We start from the raw sequence: 18,946 nt of genomic DNA on the forward strand, positions 1-18,946 counted from the left end.
AGAAATTCAGTGTGACCATTCTTCAATAATTGTGTTTTGAAATCTGCCAGTGACTGAATTCTTAATCCATTTAGCATACACTGTGTTAGTCGTGTGTATCATTTTCTATGAGAATGTCTTGGGGTACTAAGTCAACCACTTTACAAAAGTTGTCATACGTTGCGTTATATTGTCATACTCTGGGGGAATCACTTTTAACTTATTTTATGAGCTGCAAAAAAGCTGAAGCAACTGCTATCTTTAGGACATGTCTTAGGTCATCTTTGTATCATGCATACATTACCATCTAGCATCAGTGTGGTGCAAAGACCCTTTAGGTGGCAGCTGATCGATTACTTCCCAGACTAGAAGCAGAACCATCATGTCAGTACAACGTTGACTCCCCCAACGTTGATCAGTCTTGCCAGTAAGACCTGCCCCAAGTGTGCCCGAATGGAGTGAGCACCTCTGGGAGAGTTAGCACTCTACAAATGCTAGTTTGTAGAGTTTTGCGTTGCTCTGTCTTCCACGCTGCAGACAAGTTTTCAGCCACGACTTCTACGATACCCCAGCTAGACAGAGAAGGACTGTGCCTCTGGTGGCCTAGGTAGAGGCAGCATTCCCTGGATTCAGTTTGGAAAAGGAGATGAAAAAGGAGACAAAAGTCAGGGTAATCTCTTTGGAATACACAGTATACAGAGAATTGGGCAAGCATTTCAGGCTGTTTCTCAGCTCAAACTATGTTTTTTCCAAAGAGCAGGATGAAGTGTAGTTTTAACACCTATACATGGCAAATTATGTCCGCTAATTTTTATTCTTAAGGAAATTTTCCAGTAGTGTGACAGGGTTTAGAATAATTGCACAAGAAGGGTGATAGAGTGGTGAGAAGCTTTCAAGTAATGGTGATTTCTCCCAGACACTTGCAAAGAAGAGAAGTTTGATAGTAATGTGTGTTCTGGTGGTCGACTGGCCAAAATGGAACTTAGATATTTACAGAGAGATGTAAACAATAGCTAAGGCAAAACATAAGGCATCTTATCAAATGCAAGAGGACCATTGCCTTACCTGACCTTTAGGCATCTGATTCCAGAGTTTGCAAACCAAATTAATTTCCTGCCTAAGTCAATGGGGAGAATTAAGCAACTAGGGCAGGGGTTCAAAATAGTCTGGGTGCTGGCCAGGAATGGCCACATCTTAAGCAAACTGGAAGGCTGTACTGAAGAGAGAGGAATATCTAGAAAAACTACGTGTCCTCCAGATTGGTGTTTTCTTGCTGTTCAGTGGGTTTCAAATCCAAAGTAATCTACATAATACACCTGAGTTAAGTCTAAGCTCCCATTTTAATCAGTTGTCATCTAGGGTGTAATTCAGAAGCTTAAACAAAACCTGTAGCATTTGAGATGCCCTCAATTACCAGGGACATCCACACAATGCTGGCAGGCATGACGTGATCTACAGGGGACCTGAGGTCTTCTGGATCAGCAGCTGGAGGCCAGACAGGACACCAGAAGACATCTTTTGGCCTGGATTTCAGGTGTATGAATTCCACCTATTTGCAAACCGAACCCATTTCCTTGATTTGTGCGGCTGCTGTTGCTGTCCTAGGCTACCATGTTGGCAGCCTGTTGTAGATGTACTCTGAGCAATTCTTAGCACTTGCTGAATTAGGTCTGAAGTAGGTTTAAGTACAAGAACATCTAGTTCAGGAACCCTAACTTGATGTCTTAACTTATGTATTAAAAATACAGCACATTTTAACTAACAAAATTACTTTTGAAAGTCAAATGTAAAAGAAACTAGAAATATATGTTCCTTCTAGGTCAACCCCCTGTCTAAGGGAGAAGCTGTCTTTTATGTTTTCCTCATCCTCTCCTCTTCCTTCTCACAGAAAACCGAGTCACATGCTGAAGAGGGAGGTAAATGTCCTACAGCAACTTTGCTCTCATATAACCAGTCAGCTTCCTACAGGATACACGGTTTTAGTTGAGAACGATATTAAGGAAGTTTACCAAACACAGCCATCTCACATGCGTTTCTTTTTACTGAAGATCTTGAAATACAAATACTTATCATAAAATCACTTTCTGTATATATGCTGAGCTGCATTTCAGCATACAGCTATAATCAGTGTAAAATACATTCATGAACTGTTGTATTTTATTGGCTAGTGCCTGTTGTACCGTTAGAGGTTTGGGGATATTTTTCAAGCCCATTATAGTAAATTAATGAGCTACACAATTTAAAATTCATTCTTGAGATACCACAACCAGCCGAAGATTGGAACTACTTGTTTAACCAAAGGAGTTTCAATAGCTAATAATAATAGGCTTATCGGTTTTCTTTGAAATATATTAACTATTTTAAAGGCTGAGATTATTTTTTTTTTTGTCTCTTGCATGCTTTTTGAATTGCCATGCTTTGTCATAATGCTAGTATTAATGTAATCAAAGCAATCTTGCAATCAGTAGGAACTAAAACCATACGGTGCTTGGTTCTTTTCTCACTTCACTTGTGTAACTGCACTGGCCTCAGTGCAATTAATTTATGCCAGAGTAAGGAAAAATAGAATCAAGCTCTCAAATTGTAAAATTTCATCTGGGGTGGGAGGGGAGAGGGGAGGGTAACTTCTGATTTGGGAAAATATTGGAAAAAAGGGAAGATATCGTGCCCCTTCACCTTCAAACATGAGATCAGGTTAATGTCTCGCTTTAAATATGGACAAAGAATAATTTATGTATTGTATATGCTTATAGCAAGAGAATAAAATTACAGCTTCCCTGTGTTCACTGCAGACATATATATACACACATGAATTCCATTTGCCAGAGGCATGTTTTAGGATCCTGAAAAAGTATTTACTTTGAAGCATAGCTTTTTCAAAGGAAAATGCAAAATTTTTGCCCACAGTAACTCATACAAACATTTTTAATTATTTTATCTTTTAATTTTTTTATTGTTATATAAAGGGGACATTAATATTTATTGCATATATTAGTATCAAGTGAATCAGGTGATCATTCACTTTTCATGTGGTATAATCAAAATCTTTTGATCTTAATTTGAAAATGTCCATCTGTTGCAAAGATGGCTGTAGTAATAAGAAAAGAGGAGAACACAGGTAAAATTCATAACGAATGCTGATGAAAACAGTCCTGTAACTGGCATGACAGTCCTCCCTTACTGATCTTGGAACTTACTATTCATCTGTGACAAGAATGTAGCAGAAAGCTTCTACTGAACTAAAAATACATTTCCAAAAGAGCTCTCCTCTAAAAGAACAGTAATTTTTACAATGCGTTTGCTGTTGTCTCATGGCTTGAAACTTAATTAGAAAATACTCAGAATACCCTCTAACCTGGTACATAAGTCTGCCTAAAAAAACATATTAGGTTCTCTGGTATTTTCCTTCATCATCACATTTCATTTCATCACAGTTCTGATGTATTGGTGCTGCCTCCTTCCAAGCCTTACTTTGACAACTAACGTTTGACAGGTCTGTGCATTACAATGTATTCAGTGCTAGAACAAACATTTTCTTGAAAAGCCGTATTCTCCTTAATTGCAGTTTCTTCTCTTTTTCTTATATTCGAACTCAACAGTAGGACAGACTGCAGAAATGTTTTCGTATCTAGTTACGTTTTCTTAGTCTGCATTATCCTATGATAATCCCAATGCAGTTTATTTTGTCAGTTGTGTTTATTTATATGGGAAAGCCTGGATACACACAAAGAGTGAATACAACAAAATTTCATTTTTAGCTATAAGGCTTCTAACTCAGCCGTGCTGTGGTTGTTGACAGGCTCTGTAGCTAGAAACTGGATGTGTGCGTACATGCTTGGAACACAGCAGAGGTTTAAGAGAACAGTATCGCACAAAACAAGAGTGTGTTGCTCATTATCAGAAAATACTGACCAGACGAGAAACCGGAGTTGCTATCCATCAGAAAACAGAAAAAGGCCACTGTCTTGAAAAGAACCGTGTCGCTTCCCCCTGCTTTCATCTTCAGTCCAAGTTGCCACATTCCTGTCTGCGGGAGCTTGGGAGCTGCCTGCAGAATCCCCACTGACGGCTATTGCACGGTCACATGAAGGCACGAGAACTCCACAGTGCCTTTACACATTAGCAAAAAGGAAATCTATGGCAACTTCATACACTTTGTTACACGTTTTAACTTGTTAGATGTTGGAGATTTTGCCGGCTATCCCCAAGCTTGCAAGAATGCTGCAGGAAGGTGTGACTGTCACGGAAAACATACGTTCTTGTTGGAGCTCGGAAAGTAAAGATACTGAAGATACTAAAAGATACTGAAGTAGGGTACTGTAAAAGTACAGGGAAAATCAGTGAAGGTAACACAGCTCTGGAGTGAATTCGGGGTGAGGGGTGTGAGAGAGGCAAGGAGTCTTCAGCTAGAGTAGGGTAGTCACGAACAATTTGGTAATTGCAAGAGGTAAGTAGCAAAAGTTTATTCGCTTTTCTTCACATTATAAGAATGACAGTACTCAGTAAAATTAGCAGGCAGCAGGTAGAAAACTACCCAAGTTACACTCTTTTGCACTGCACAGAATTAAATTGTGGACCTTCCTGTGGCAGGATGTTGTGCAGGACAACGTTATAACTAGAGGCTTGGTCTTTCAGCCCTCATTTAAAACTGTGTCCTATATTCAGACTTTGACTCGGGAGCTACTGAACAGAAGCGACAAAGTAGCTCAGGGGCTACTTTGACACAAGTGGGAAAGAATATAAGAGGAAAGTCACATTCTGCATGGTATGATTATTTTTTTTTTTTCCCCTTTCCACTGCATCTGTTACAGACCACTGTTGGAGTCAGTGTCCTGAGCTAGAGAGGCCTTTGGTCAGACTCACTAAAGCTGACCCTATGCTCCCAGCTTCAGGAAAGTGTACTATGAAATGCCTGAATAATATTTAGTTGACGGACAAAGAATTATTTTCTTCTTCTGAAACCCTTAAATACTTTCTTTACTGTTTTCAGCAGCTTGAATGTTACTCACCAAACAATGACTGAATTTTAAAATGTTTAAGGAGAAAAAGAAAAATAAATGTTGGTTCACTGTGCAGTCGGAAATACCTCTTTTAAAAATTCAACAAGATTTTGATTGCTACTGTTTCAGGAGGACTATCAATTCATCAATGAATTAAAGGTCTCACATTGAAATTCAGTTTGGCTGAACTACTCCATTAATTTATCCAGTCGCTGAGACATATCGTACAGGTACTTTCAGTGTTCTTATTACACCAGCCCAGGAACACTAGGCTCCTTCCCTTTTATGAAACAAAATGCTTGGTATTTTATATGCATTGTACTCTACCATTAGAAGATGGAAAAAATCCAAAAGATAGTTATTTAACTCTCTTACGCTTAAATGTAGCAACATAGCAAAAATAGCCCAGAAAAAAATCACATAGCTCATGGAGTGAATGCCAAGATTAGTATTTTGCTTTAATAGTGTAATCCCTTTGATGCACAATGATTTAATTTAATACAAATGCATATTCTGCTTTCACCTCTTGGTAGGTCATTTAACTATTGAACTATATTTATACAGTATTTTTAATTGCTTTGAGAAATCAAAGCCAGCCAAGTAGTGTTTAGAGTGATTTAAAGTAATCTTTGGAAGAGTCTTCTCATTATTTTTTTCCCCTTATTAATCTAGAGAGGATTGCGGACGTGATCACAGGGGTGAAGGAATGAAGAAGGGAATACTTTCTAGTCATGACAATTCTTACGTGTTTTAATTTTCAGTAGCAAGACGTGGAACTCCCTTATTCAATTCCTTGTGGTATTTTTCAGTTCAGCGGTTAACAATCTATCTCACTTTTTATGGGTGCCTTGGGGTGGTGGTGTACTCATACCTCTCAGTTTTATGCACCTAACCTAGCCAGACTCCTTTTCTTCTTGGCGAGGAGAGTGATCCAGAAGACCTAGGTTAGACGTCTGCTGTAACACACCTTTTGATGAAACCTCGCTCTTAAGAGAACAAAACCCAGTGATCCTCTGACAAAGGCAGCAGTGATACTCTTCCAGTTACTTCAGTGGCAAAGTCCGAGGGACTTCAGCAACACTCTTCGCTAATACGGAAGGTGCACAGCTCTTTAATTTAGTATTAAGGAAGTTATCACAGAGTCTAGGTCCTTTAATAACACCAAGGTTTAGCATGGTGGAGAGGGGCTATCTAGCAGAAGCACATAATTGTATAAAGAGCGGTTACAAAGACGATGAAGCCAAAGTCTTGGTCATGGCAGATGATAAAACATAGGGCAGTGGCCAGAAATTGCAATTTGGGAGGTTCAGGCTGGACATTAGGAAGAACTTCACCCAGAGGGTAGTGCAGCGCTGGAGCAGGTTACCCAGAGAGGCTGTGCAGTTTTTGTCTTTGGAGAGTTCTGTGACTCAGCTAGGCAAAGCTACAGCTGACGACATCCAGTGTTGGCGACAGTCCTGGTATGAGTTGGAGGTCAGGCTAGGCAGCCCCAGACTTACAACCAGGCATTTTGCGCTCCTGCGAACTGTGTAACTTCCAAACTTGAGGTCAACTGACAGTACATTAAATGATAAATGTTTCACTAGAAGTACAGTTTGTACTGTGATTATTTGGCGGGTTTGTATTCATGTATAAATAGATTTGTTACTACAGACATGAGGAGTAGATAAAATCACATATTTGCTAACTTGAACTTATCGTTGAAGTGCCAGTGACCATACAAAATACTTGTATTTTTGCCCTCTTTGTACATATCGATAGATTTAGATATATTAAATAGTACCTCTTATTACATACTGAAATGCTCCATGCTCTTTTCAGAATACTTGAAGGACTTCAATGTCGAAGTGTTCTTGCCTTTAAAGATCAGTGCCATCTATTTTACTTTCGCTGTATTCCAAAGCCTGTTCATAGAAGCAAGCGATGGAGAGTTGACAACAGAGTTCTGAGAGAAGTAGGCACTGTAGGAGCGCTACCTGGTCTGTCTCCTGTGCCTGTTCAACATCATTACATTAAGTGGGAAGGGAAGGAGGAATATTACTTCTGTCAAAGTAGGAAATGTCAGAAGGACCCTTCATCTAAGTTCATGTGAATGTTTCAGAGTGTCAAATTTGGTGCTTGTGGCTCTAGCTATAGAGTGGCTGAAGTAAGAATTTTATCAGGAGATAAATTCTAACAGAAGATCAATTTGAAAATTTCTTCTCCAGAAGCATGAAAACCTTCTTGATTTTTTGCTTTTCAACTCCTAGTGTTTCTAAATCAAGGCTGTGAGCCATTTTAGAAGGTGTGTTTTAGAAAAATCTATCTTCCTAGGCTCAGTACAGGAGAAACTAAGTAAAAGGCTGCTTAAACTGTGTTGTATGTGAAGCAATATTTAGATGATATAGGATATACATTAAAAGACATAACAGTCCTTCTGTGCTTGAATTCTGTAACTCAGCATTATTTTCTAATACTGCTGAGCAGACACAAGTGAAATGTAGAGTTTAATGTGGCAGCGTAAGTCACTCATCTGAACAGATGAGCAGCTGTTTAAAGCTGGGTTTAGGCACTGCTGGCTCATTTAGATGTTATCTGTAAAAAACCGTTTCCTTCATTTATTTCCACATGAGAAGATTTTGTCTCTCTCCCTAAAACAAGTATTTCGTTAATTTCTAAGTTATTATTTTCTATAATAATAGAACCCAGTGATGGGTTGTTTCAAATCTTTTTCTGACATTACACAGTATGGAGGTAAAAAGCTTTATCTGGCTATAAAGGAGGTGTTTGCACTCAGTTATAATGGCTGTTAGTACTTCTGTATCAGGACACTAAAATGTAAAATGATGTGCTCAGCTGGAGGGGAGCGCAGTACTAATCACAGCCTTTTCCACAGGTACCTACAAAGTCCTCACAATCTGAAAATTACTTTGCCAGAAAACCAGATGGAGTCGACAACAAATGTATCAAACTAGGAACAATTTCTACACTAACACCCTGCTCTTGTTTTTTTTTGTGTGTTCTTGCTAGTTTCTACCTTCATCTGTTTCTCCTTTTATTTTACCTTTGTTTGGAACTGGCCAAATTGGAACCTTCCCAGTAAAGGTTCTGTATTAACCAGAATGCCTTTTCTCTGGTTTATGCAGTCTATGCAGCCCTCCAAGATGCTTTACCCTGCCTATTCCTCTCTGTCTTCTTTACCGGCGCTCTTGCTACCCAGCTACCTTGGAAAATTGTACATGAAGACTGTATAGCAAATGGCCAGTTTCATGAGCGTGAGCCCTGCACTGTACGTGCCGTGCAAGTCTTGTGGCGCGCACTGGAGGGATGTCATCCAGCCTGTTGAGACTGGGCGTTTCTACTCTTGTAGAAGCTGAGGGCATCCTTCTTCACCTTCTGATGTGTGAGCCAGCCTACAGGCTGAAAGATGAAGATTTTCAAGACTGGCTTTTAATGTGCCTCAGTATTTATACGTGCCTCATTTCTTCCCAGGAACACAGAAATTCCAAAACTATACTATTTTTCCCATTAGTTCACCACCATTTTGCACCTGAAGAGTTTCTGCTGTTTGCCCATTGTACCACGTGGTTATTTTAAGTGTTGACTATTTGCAGTATATACTTCAGGTGTATACTTGGGGTGAATTTACTTGCAAAAAAAGGTTCAGAAATCCCTATTTTCTTGACCAAGGAGGAGTAGGTTCCTCACTCAGAAATTCCCAGACGTGCCAGCTGGCCAAAGAAGATCTGTCCTTTTTCTTCTTTTCAGGGTTACAGTGAAACTTTCTCTTTTGACCTCCCATTTTTTTTCCTGAAAAATTAGCCCTTTTTGATGAAAAACCTGTCAATGACTCCCTCAGAGGATGACCGAATTCCTCTGAATGATGACTATCAACCATAATTTCTGAGGCAATGCAGAATACATTTATGTGGGAACATTGACAGCCAAGTGTCTTGCCACACCAGACAATCAGTGTAATCGCAGATAAGCTTTTCTATAGGGGTGAGCTATCGAAACTTGCTCCAAGCTCCTCCTGCTGCTTCAGCAGGCGGTTCCCAGCAGTGAACACCTCGTCCTAGCTGAGTACACGATTCAGCCTTACTCGTCCTGGCAGTACTGCTGGTGCTGCCGGTGAGCCAGTTTGTCTGGAGTGACCACTCAAAACCGGAGAGACAGGGCAGATGCTGAGAGGTATGACAAGCCTTTAGGTCGTATAAGTGATCCTGAAACTCATAAAAATCCTGTGAAGTACAACTACAGCTGTTGCCTGGGTCACAGGAGGACCTCCACAGTTGTTCTTGCTATTATTTGTTGAGTATACTGCTTTAAAAGGGTAGGTTTTAAAAATATTACCTGTGGTCTTCTACTTAACTCTCCATGCAAAAGAATCTGTAATGAACATTAACATACGTGAAAGGGAAGAGGTATCTGAGAAATAATCTACATTTATTGACAGGTAAGTAATAGCCCACCAACTGAAAATTACCTCATTTTCCTCAGAGTCCAAGGCCTCTTTTCATTTTGGCAGCCCAGGTCTGTAGCAGGGCCAGGGTCAATGGAAAAGAAGCCCCTGCTGCTGCCTGCCAACACACCAGGTGCCATTGCCAGAACAAAACAAAACGTTTACTTGACTCTAACGTATGGATTTTCAAGTAGGAGAAGACGGACTAACGCCATGGGGTGGACAAACCACCCAGACCATCAGCAGCTCTTCAAATACGTTTTTAATGTTCTTTCTCTTTTCCTTATAATAGTTTTAAAGCTGTTCTGCAGATGCACAGCAAACCTTAACACAGCACAGAGCATGGGCAGATGCACAGACAGCATTATTTCCATCCTATACATCTACTCGGCTGCAAAACAGTAATTCACAGGGTTGTGAATTACTCCATAGCACCTTTCTTGAAAGGTTTATGGCACAGGCAAGAGGAAAATTTCCTCGTGCCCGAACAAAGGTATTCCTAGACAAGGGAAAGTTGGACCCGTGACTTAACAATGATGCCAGTGATGCAAGATAAGCATATTCTAATTAGTTCGGTTATTTTCCATTTACCATGAACAGGGTTAGCAGAATTTGAATTATGTCAGCTGATACTACCTGTTTCTTTTGCAGTAGTCTTTCATGAAGACAGTATTTCCAGCTGTGACAAGTGGAATTTCTTTTCAGAAGCCAGCTGAGAGAACTACAAACCCACCCACTTCTTTTATGCAGTTTAGTTTAACCTGAAGAAATTGCATTTCCTCCCTCCTTGCTTTTCTGTTCTACCTGGGTAAATATGAAAACGCTCAGAAAACAGATACTAATGAAGCCTAATAGATGCTAAAGAAACTAAGAAATGGAGCAGGCAAGAATCCCCCCTTGGGGTTTTTTTCAGGTGGCCTAATTTTTTCCCAGAGAAGGGGGCAAGCTTAGTTAGAAGCAAGGACAAACAGAATATGAGAAGGCTTTGCATTTACCTTTCATAAAATAAAAAGGAGAGATATAAAAACAGACAGCCCTGGGGGTTGATCGGTCCTTGGATCCTGGACCAAAAGCATAATATTATTTGCAGGAAAATGGGTAGGAGTTCTTTCAGAAAAAAAGGAATCTGTTTTGCAAAACAGACACAAAGGCAGACTTATTTCTTAAGAAGTTACAAAATTTGTGTTACAAACTTAAATCCTTTATGAATCCTATAAAATACCAGTCCTGGTAAGAAAAATTTCCCTTTTCCTTACTCTTACTGAATGTATGATAACCTGTATCATGAAAAATGCGTTGCAGCACCTGTATCATTCAGATAGCCAGTCTGCATCTACCTGAACAATTTGTGCGACACGAGAGGAGTGGATCTGTAGAGGGAAACAGCGGCGTCGAGGATCCAGCTCCAGCCTGTGTGCTCATGTCAGGTTTTACTTTGCACTACCTCCCGTCCAGTCCTGCACAGGGTATCCGAGACAGCTGCACAGTGTGAAATAAACCCCAGTAGAGGGGACGGCTGAGATACTCGCTTTAAAAACACACTTCTTCTCAAACTAGGAAGAGTCATGTAGACAACCCCCTTATGTTCAGTACCTGGAAACTAAGAAAACGGATGTCATTTAATGCAAATTAATTCTCGAACAATCTTTCCTGACAACAAAAGCAGAGAAAGAGTTCTGCCACAACAGGATCGGCTCGTGATTAGCCAAGGCATAGCTTGTAGTTTGTGTATGTTGGCAGGGCAAACACTTTCCCACTGAGAAAGAGAAGTTACTCACGAATGACAGCTTCACAGATGACCAGTAACTAATCGCCTGGTTCACAGATCTGATGAAAGTAAGATTTCTAAACAGGCCTCTAGATTTTTTCTTAGAATCTGGTGTAAAAAGGTACTGATGTTGGGAAAAGGACCAAAAATGTCATATCTTCAAGATAAGTAGCATTTAAAGAAAATAATGACGTATTTTTAATAACAAATTGTTACAGAGGCTTGGGAAATACATCAAAGTCTGAACTGGTTTAATCCCTGTTTCATTTAGGCATTAAATTGATTTCATTTCTTTTGGGTATAATAGGAAGAGTGTTGCATACTGTTCAAGATGTCGGTAAAATCTAGGATCTCCATTGAGAAGTGTAAAAGATTTCATCCCAGACTTTATGTGATTGAGATGGCAACACAGGATTTAAAATACAAATAGAGAACTGGATTACTGGGACTTTACCAGGAGTTCCTGTGATAAGTAGAGATTTTGCTGAAGGAAAACCCATCCAGCAGTTGTTCTCTTCATTTACTGAGATAAACAGCCACTTGTGAGAAAGGCTGCTGAGAACAGGAGACAGGAAAAAAGTTAGGTTAACTGCACACATCCCATACAAATTGTATTCGATGTTAAGCTATGTTCTGAGTATGTTTCTGTAGATAGTTTAGTCTAGGCTTAAAAATATCAACTACAGGAACTCTACAGCAGACAGCAGTAATGCCTCCATGGGAATGCTGTAAGATTGCACAACTTTTGCTTGGGGCTGTTGGAAAAAAAAAAAAAAAGCAAATTTAAGGTGTGTGTTTCATTGTTTATTGGAAAGAAATGAGGACTCTTGATATGAAGTCCACACATGGTGTGTTAGAGTGGTAGTTAGGTTGTGTCATTCTGATTTGGTTTTGGCCTTGACTTTGCTGACTGTAGTTTGCAAGAGCATGTGCACTGGATATGCGAGGTTCTGGTTGAGAGGAGGGATCCCACATTATAACACTGAGGAGGGAATGAATCTTTAGGTGCTAAATATGTCCAGCTCATACTTGGCCAGACCTCAGCAGGGGCTTAATAATCCTTCTCTTTTAATTCACATCCACATGTTTATTTGTACACGTTCATTAAGTCTTTATCTGGCTTTTCTCTAGTTTTTAGAGGTTGTTAAAACTGACAGATCACAATTGCATTACTGCACAGAATTAAATCTTGTAGTCTGTACTCGGGCAAAACTTACATTAATTTCCATTCATGAGCTGCAGGAGCGTACTGGCTGTCATGCACTGGTGAGTGGTGTTTCCAGTAAAGTATGGTTCCTGACATGTGGGTCAGTAATCTAACAAGAAAAAAGAACAGGTGATCTGTTTAATGTGCATTTGTCCTCCTAATGTTCTGTTAATGTGCTGTCATCTAAGGGTAGGATTTGCTTCATTGCAGAAAGCTGTTATACATACCTCTGCAACAGTGCCTAAACCTTGTAAGGAACTGCTGTAACGGGGTGAATTGCTAACTATTAATTCTGGAGCCAGTGAGCGCATCTCAGGGCAAGATTTATTATTCCTTTCTCTTTGTAGAATAGTTACATGCAAATAGAGATTTCCTCATACTTGCTCATCATTCAGTGTCACTCCGCAAACTTTCCTTCATGTTTTCCTTCAGTAGAAGCATTCAAAATACGACTTTAGTTGTGTCTTTCCAACTGCGTTACCCTGGTCTGACAAAGGCAGAATACATTTTCTGTGGCTATTCTTAAATATGAAATCTGGATTTTTTTTTTTTCCTATGGCTATTATTCATTCATTAAGAACCACTACTTTGACATTTAGGGATAAAGACTACAGAAAAGATGAATGTGTCTCATAAATCACTAAAAAGTACAGATAAATAGACCCCTGTACTTTCACAGTTGCCAAAATATGCAGTTGTTATGTATGAGAATATATCTGAACATACATTCATGTTCATCTTGAGCGTAAAATTCCTCTGTGGATACTTAAAGCAATCTTCCAGTATTTTCCTTAATTTTATCTTTTGCTGAGGTGGCTATACTGCTTCCTATGGAAGAACATACTATTCATAGAAATGTACTTTTTACAGCTGAATTGAGCTGATGAAGAAGGATTGGTAGGTCTCTTGTCTTGGTTTTCCAAGTGCTTGGATATCAGAAAGGACTTAGGAAGGCAGCATCCCTAGAGCAGTAGGGGGAAGGGCAGGAATGGGAGCGGAGAAGAGTTTTGAGGTGTCAGAAGCAAGAGAAAAAGGGTGGAGTTCAGTATGGGAGACACGGAAGAGACTGGAGCAGCAGCAGGACTTGATTTGAGTGAGGACCAGGGTCAGGAGGAGTGGGGTGGTGGGTGGACCTGGAAAGAAGGGGGACACTAAGAGGAATATGGGTGAAATTGAAAATAAATTCTGTGGGGAAAGCTCTAAAATTCTGGCTTCATGGAAGATGTGGGCTTTCTCCCTGGTGGAACAATGGAGAAATCAGGGTCATGTAAAAATACTTGTTTCTACCTTCTGTGGTAGAAATAGTTGTCTCCCTCTTGGAGACTGTCTTCCAAATATATCCCTGGTGGGGTCTGCATAGAGCTTCATCTGTGGCTCAGGGAACACTGCCTTTCAGGTCTGCCTTTCTAATAGCGCTTAAATTCACTCCTGAAGGCCAACTGCAAACAAGTCAGGCCTTCTGTTTGGTAGTGGCTTATGGTCCCCTTCTCGTTAAATGATTTGCCAGGCGACAAGCTGTACCTGCGTGCGTATGAAGAGCCGTAGGCACATCCTGTCGTGTGGTATTTGGTCACCTCAGAAGCATACTAGCATACTTCTGTTCGTGGGATGGGGGGGCACACACTCCTCTAACGCCTTCTCTAGAGAGAGCTCTTGGTTGAAAGGTATCTTTAGACCCAGCTCTCTGCAGTGATACACATGTACTGTCTATCCAGTGGAACATGATTGTTCCCACCCTACCAATGCTCGGGATTTAGTTGGGAAGTACTGTAAGAAGCCAAAGATGACTAAGTGCTCTAGTTTGAGATACGCTTCCAACTGGCTTTCTGAACAACCGCCTGAAAACTGTCGTTGTTTGGAGCGGGGCTGTTCAGAGGCAAATGAGGAGAGGAGATGGTGCCACGAACATGGGGAACTGGAGATGAAGGCTCAATTAAATGACTCTGCAAAGAGGAGAAGCTCTGCCCGGTACAAAATTAAGACTGTATGTGATCATCCTTAGTTAAGACGTGTTTGGGGGGCAAAACAAAATTTCATCTTGGAATTGCAAATAGTACATATATGGTAAATCAGCAGAGATGCTGATCTGAAGGACATCAAACCCACAGTGTGTTGAGACATATGGTGAAAAACCCATCAGAAAAAATCCCTGCAATTATGTATATAGGAACTACAATTGACCAAATACTACCACTTTCATATATCCACAGCTAACTGATGAGCTGGTGAACTCTGGACTTTTCTCATTTGGACTTAGGCCACAAACTTTATAAAAAATGTGTTTTGTTATCAATCAATTTCATGTCCATCTAATTTCCTTACTTCCTCCTCGTTATTGTGGGTAGGAAATAGTGTAAGAAACAAAGACTCGAAGGTGACTGACAGGTGTTTATTTGGCCAAATTCTCACTTCAAACCAGCATTTTTTCAGCCTCAGGACCTTGTTTTGCTAACTTAAAATTAATAAAGCACCTTACTAATAGGAGGTTTGAGATAGACACAAAAAGAAGAATTCAGCTCTTTATTTATCCTGAAAGATGCAGAAACTTCTGAGGCAGACATGTAAAGCCTACAGATACAGATCTCTCTTTCTAGGAGCCTGCATGCTGCTGGGCCAGAATATGTGATTTACTTGTCCTTGCAAGAGGTCTGATGAGAAAATGGGAATGCTCTTTTGGGACTTTAAGTCCTATGAAAGAATACTTGAAATCTGTCATACTGCGCCTGTCGTTAGGTAAAACAGGGCTGCCTGCTGCAATCTGTGCCGCTTGGTTCGCGTGTTACCTTTTCAGTATGGTTTTTCCTCATTCAGAAGAACATTTGCTGGAGAGACGTCCAGTGGGACGGTTCCAGCAGCTCCTCAGGACTGTCACCACCAGCTGCAAGCGCTTCTGTCCTCAGTCTGTGTTCCACAGCAAGGCGAGCAGTAGGCTGGGTCCAGCACTGCCCACCTACACACCACCATCCTGACCTAGACGAGCTCTCCCTGGGACGAAGGAACAGCCCGTTCTCCAGCTCCTTTGGCCCATCTCCGAGACTGACAGGCAGGCACAGTTTGGCTGGCTTAGCTTCTCATATAGACGGTTCTTAACAGGGAGCTGGACCATGGCAGTACAAGCCATTTAACATAATGGCAATTCTTAGGCCTGTTTGCCAGAGTGAGTTGTGTAAAGTTTGTAAGCCGTCGATTAATATTTTTTGTCTTAAAATATTTGTTGAAGACGGGCCCTTGTGTCTTTAACAGACGTAAATGCCACCCTGCTAGAAGTCAGCCATCTGGACTTTGTAATCTGGCAGGTAAACAAAGGGACCAGGCTCTTTGACATCTCTCAGATTATTGCTGATCATATGAACGTCAGCATTTCCAGAGGTGTCTCTTTGCTTCGTCGCATTTCAAAGACACCGTTAATTTTGTTTTCGCATGTTTAAATATTTATTTTGACCTTTTGCCTCCTGGTCTAACCTCCTGGCTTGTTGGACCGGCCAAATCAAAACACACTGACGTGTCCTGAGCGGCCTCGCTGCTTGTATAAACGTGCTGCGTAAACGGCTCTTGCAGAACAAAAGGAGGAGTCCTCCGCTGCACCGCAGCAAGTCTCTTTGTCCGTCTCACATTCTCCGTACAGGTAGAGGCTGTGCTGAGAGCCGCCAGCTGGTTCTCCAGCCTTCACACCCCGCGTCCTTGCTTGCATTCGGGGTTGTTCCCCCCTCCCACACCACGAGCGATGCTGAAGTAGGACCAACACCGTGTTGTTCTCTGTTCGATGCGCAGGTGCCGCTGCTGGAGTACCGACTCTGCTCCTGGTCCTGGTGGTGCCTGCCCTGGGTGTCCTCGCCTGCTCGGGATTCTGAATGTAGCTGGATTTACCTTGTCCTCTGCCTAACACAAAGGACTCCCTTTGAAGACGAGGACGGCGACTCTTTTTGATTCCTGTGGCACCATCCTAAGCCAAATAAATCACACTTTAAAATAAATTACCCTACCGATTCCTATGAACTTTAAGAGGACTGAGGCATCCAGGAACTCCTTCACGAAGTAAATCAACTTTTGAAAGGCTAAGAAATATTTTTAACTTGTTCCAATATGCCTTATAAAACACTTATGCTGATCTGTGACAGTTGCATGATTCGGTCCAATGGGGCAAGTTACAGTGTTAAAACCCAATAACATAGGCTGTACAGTGAAAGTAAAATCACCATACGTAGGTGCTTTAACTTGAATAACAAATTGTGAAATATAATAGAGATTGAAATGTTGATTGTATGTGATAAATGTAAGAGTACTACGTCTGTCTGTACTATCCTATATGTTTTGTGTACTGCATATTTTTGAATGGCCCCATCATCATTTATTGGGATTACTGGTTTTTAGAGAGACAGTCAAAGCAAAAACATTTCATTTTTTTAGAGCTGTATTTCTTGAGGCTATTGGATAGAATTTGAAGGACTTGAAACAGAAGTCAGTGACAAGGAATGTTTTATTTTAAGTATGTTCAGAACACCCGAGACGTGCAGAGCATGCTCAGCTTAAAGGAATTTACCTGTGCTTCACTGACACGAGATTTACCGTATTCTTTTCTTGAAACAATTCTGTTGAAAAATTCCGTTATGGTTGTTGTTGCTGATTTTAGGAGTCAAATGTCAGCTTTCAGGGAAGCAGTGTAATGTATTGGTTTTGATTTAGTATTATTACTATTAGTATTATTATTATTATTAAGGTAGCAATATAACACTTAGGAGCTTGGAAATGGAGTCCATGTTAAGATCAGCCAGGTGGACCATGAAATGGTAGGAAACGTATGTTATTTTTTAAAGTGAAAAGATTTAAAATATAAAAAAAGAAAAAGATATACAATAAATGGCAAAAACAGAGTAGCACAGTAAAAAAAAAATATTATATTTACATTTTTATGCTGCAGATGCCAGGTGTTACCTTCCTGTAATGAAGGCATACATTTGGAAGAATTATATGCTTTTTCAAGAACTTGATATTGTTCTAATGTTCATAGTGTTGTAAATAAGAGTTTTAAAGTTCTGAGACCGTTTCCCTATTTGATAGAGTACTGAATGATCCAACTGTGTGTTAATACATGAAAGTCAGATCCCAACTGTTAGTCGAAGCTAAATGTTTACTATGGCCTTCGCAAAATGGGAACTCTATTAGAGATAGAGAATGTTTTTGTTCTGACTGTGTCTACAGTGCTTCAGTGTTGGGTTTTTTGTTGGTTTGTTTGGGTTTTTTTAAGTTGTTAAAGAAATGCACATTCCTTTCATTTTCCATGGTGTGCTGGGAATTAGTTTGAGTGTGAATGTTGAAGAAACACAGTGATATTGAATCAGCTGGCTCAAGTAATAGTGCAATGTCTGATGCTTCAAGAATTATAAGCTTTGAATCATATTTTATTAGCACAACCTTGCTAGCTACTTAGAAATAGATTTTATCTTTTTAGAACTGATACTGTAGAGGTCCGTAATAATAATATTTACATGAAGCAAGAATAGGTCGATTAATAATTTACACCCCCTTCTTTTATTTGTATAATTTTGTACTATATATTTACATGTAAAAGTGTAGAGTCTTCATTAAGAAATATCAATAATACTGTTTTAGTTTAATTTTAACTATTTGTTACAAGATGAAAATTTTTTAAATAGGTGAAAGTGATAACTTCCCTATAGAGGAATGTCAAAGTGTCAAACACTACTGAGTTTCATAAATTGTATAATTATTTGAAAGAGAAATGAGCTGTCTTCGTACATAAGAAACTAATATGCTGTAAGCCTTCTGTACAAAAAAAATTGTGGTTTATTGTGTTTCATTTGGTTTGGTTCTTTTGCAGTATGAGTCATTTTTATATAATCCACAACCACAACTAAATCTTTTGCCAAATGCATGATTGCCTTTTACTTTTCTAATACGTGGTGTAAAAAGCAAAACTGTTTAGTTTTTGCATGGAAATGACCTGGGAAGCAAAGCCACTTCTTTTTTTAAATCAGCAGCACAGATGAGGTAGGTCTCACATACTGATCAGTTGGAGATTTTTCTGTTTCACATAATTGTGTAAATTTGATCGGGACCTTCAGTTTCAAATTGTTGTCAAGAAAAACTAACTGATGTATCATCTGCTTTAAAACGCAAGGTTCTTAATTAAAGTTTATATAGATAGACATATTTGTTGTTTCTTTATATTTCAGGAAAATTGATATTACTATTATTTGATACTGATGAATATTGAACTGTTTTTTTAGTTACTTTTTATCTTTTTTTTTTTTTTCCAAACGAGTAGAGCAGGACCGTGCTTTGTCCTTTTTATGAATGAAAAGTAAATTACAATTAAATAAATGTATTAATGTTACTCAAAATATAACAACTGTCTTTTGAATTGGAGCTTTCTGATTTCCTAACAGCGTTGTGGTCATCTGTGACAGTAAAAGTGTGGATGGAATGAGGTCCTGCGTATCCCTGCCCTGCCTTCTTGTGAAATTTGCTGGAGTTAAAGAGCTTTTGTGGGGTAAGGGTGGCGGTTTTGCTTTGATTATAGGTGATAGAAA

General features: G+C 39.8%; 1 protein-coding gene across 1 annotated transcript in view; it reads left to right on the plus strand.

The window, feature by feature from the left end:
• CNTN1 (contactin 1) overlaps positions 1-18,685 on the plus strand; it is a 252,054-nt gene extending 233,369 nt beyond the window's left edge. The window contains exon 24 of the mRNA XM_049814048.1: positions 16,167-18,685. Within this exon, the coding sequence (XP_049670005.1) occupies positions 16,167-16,246 (80 nt within the window). The 3' untranslated portion in view covers positions 16,247-18,685. The remainder of the gene's footprint in view (positions 1-16,166) is intronic.
• Positions 18,686-18,946: the final 261 nt, after the last annotated feature.

This window comes from Accipiter gentilis, chromosome 11, assembly GCF_929443795.1.
Source record: "Accipiter gentilis chromosome 11, bAccGen1.1, whole genome shotgun sequence".
Taxonomy (NCBI): domain Eukaryota; kingdom Metazoa; phylum Chordata; class Aves; order Accipitriformes; family Accipitridae; genus Astur; species Astur gentilis.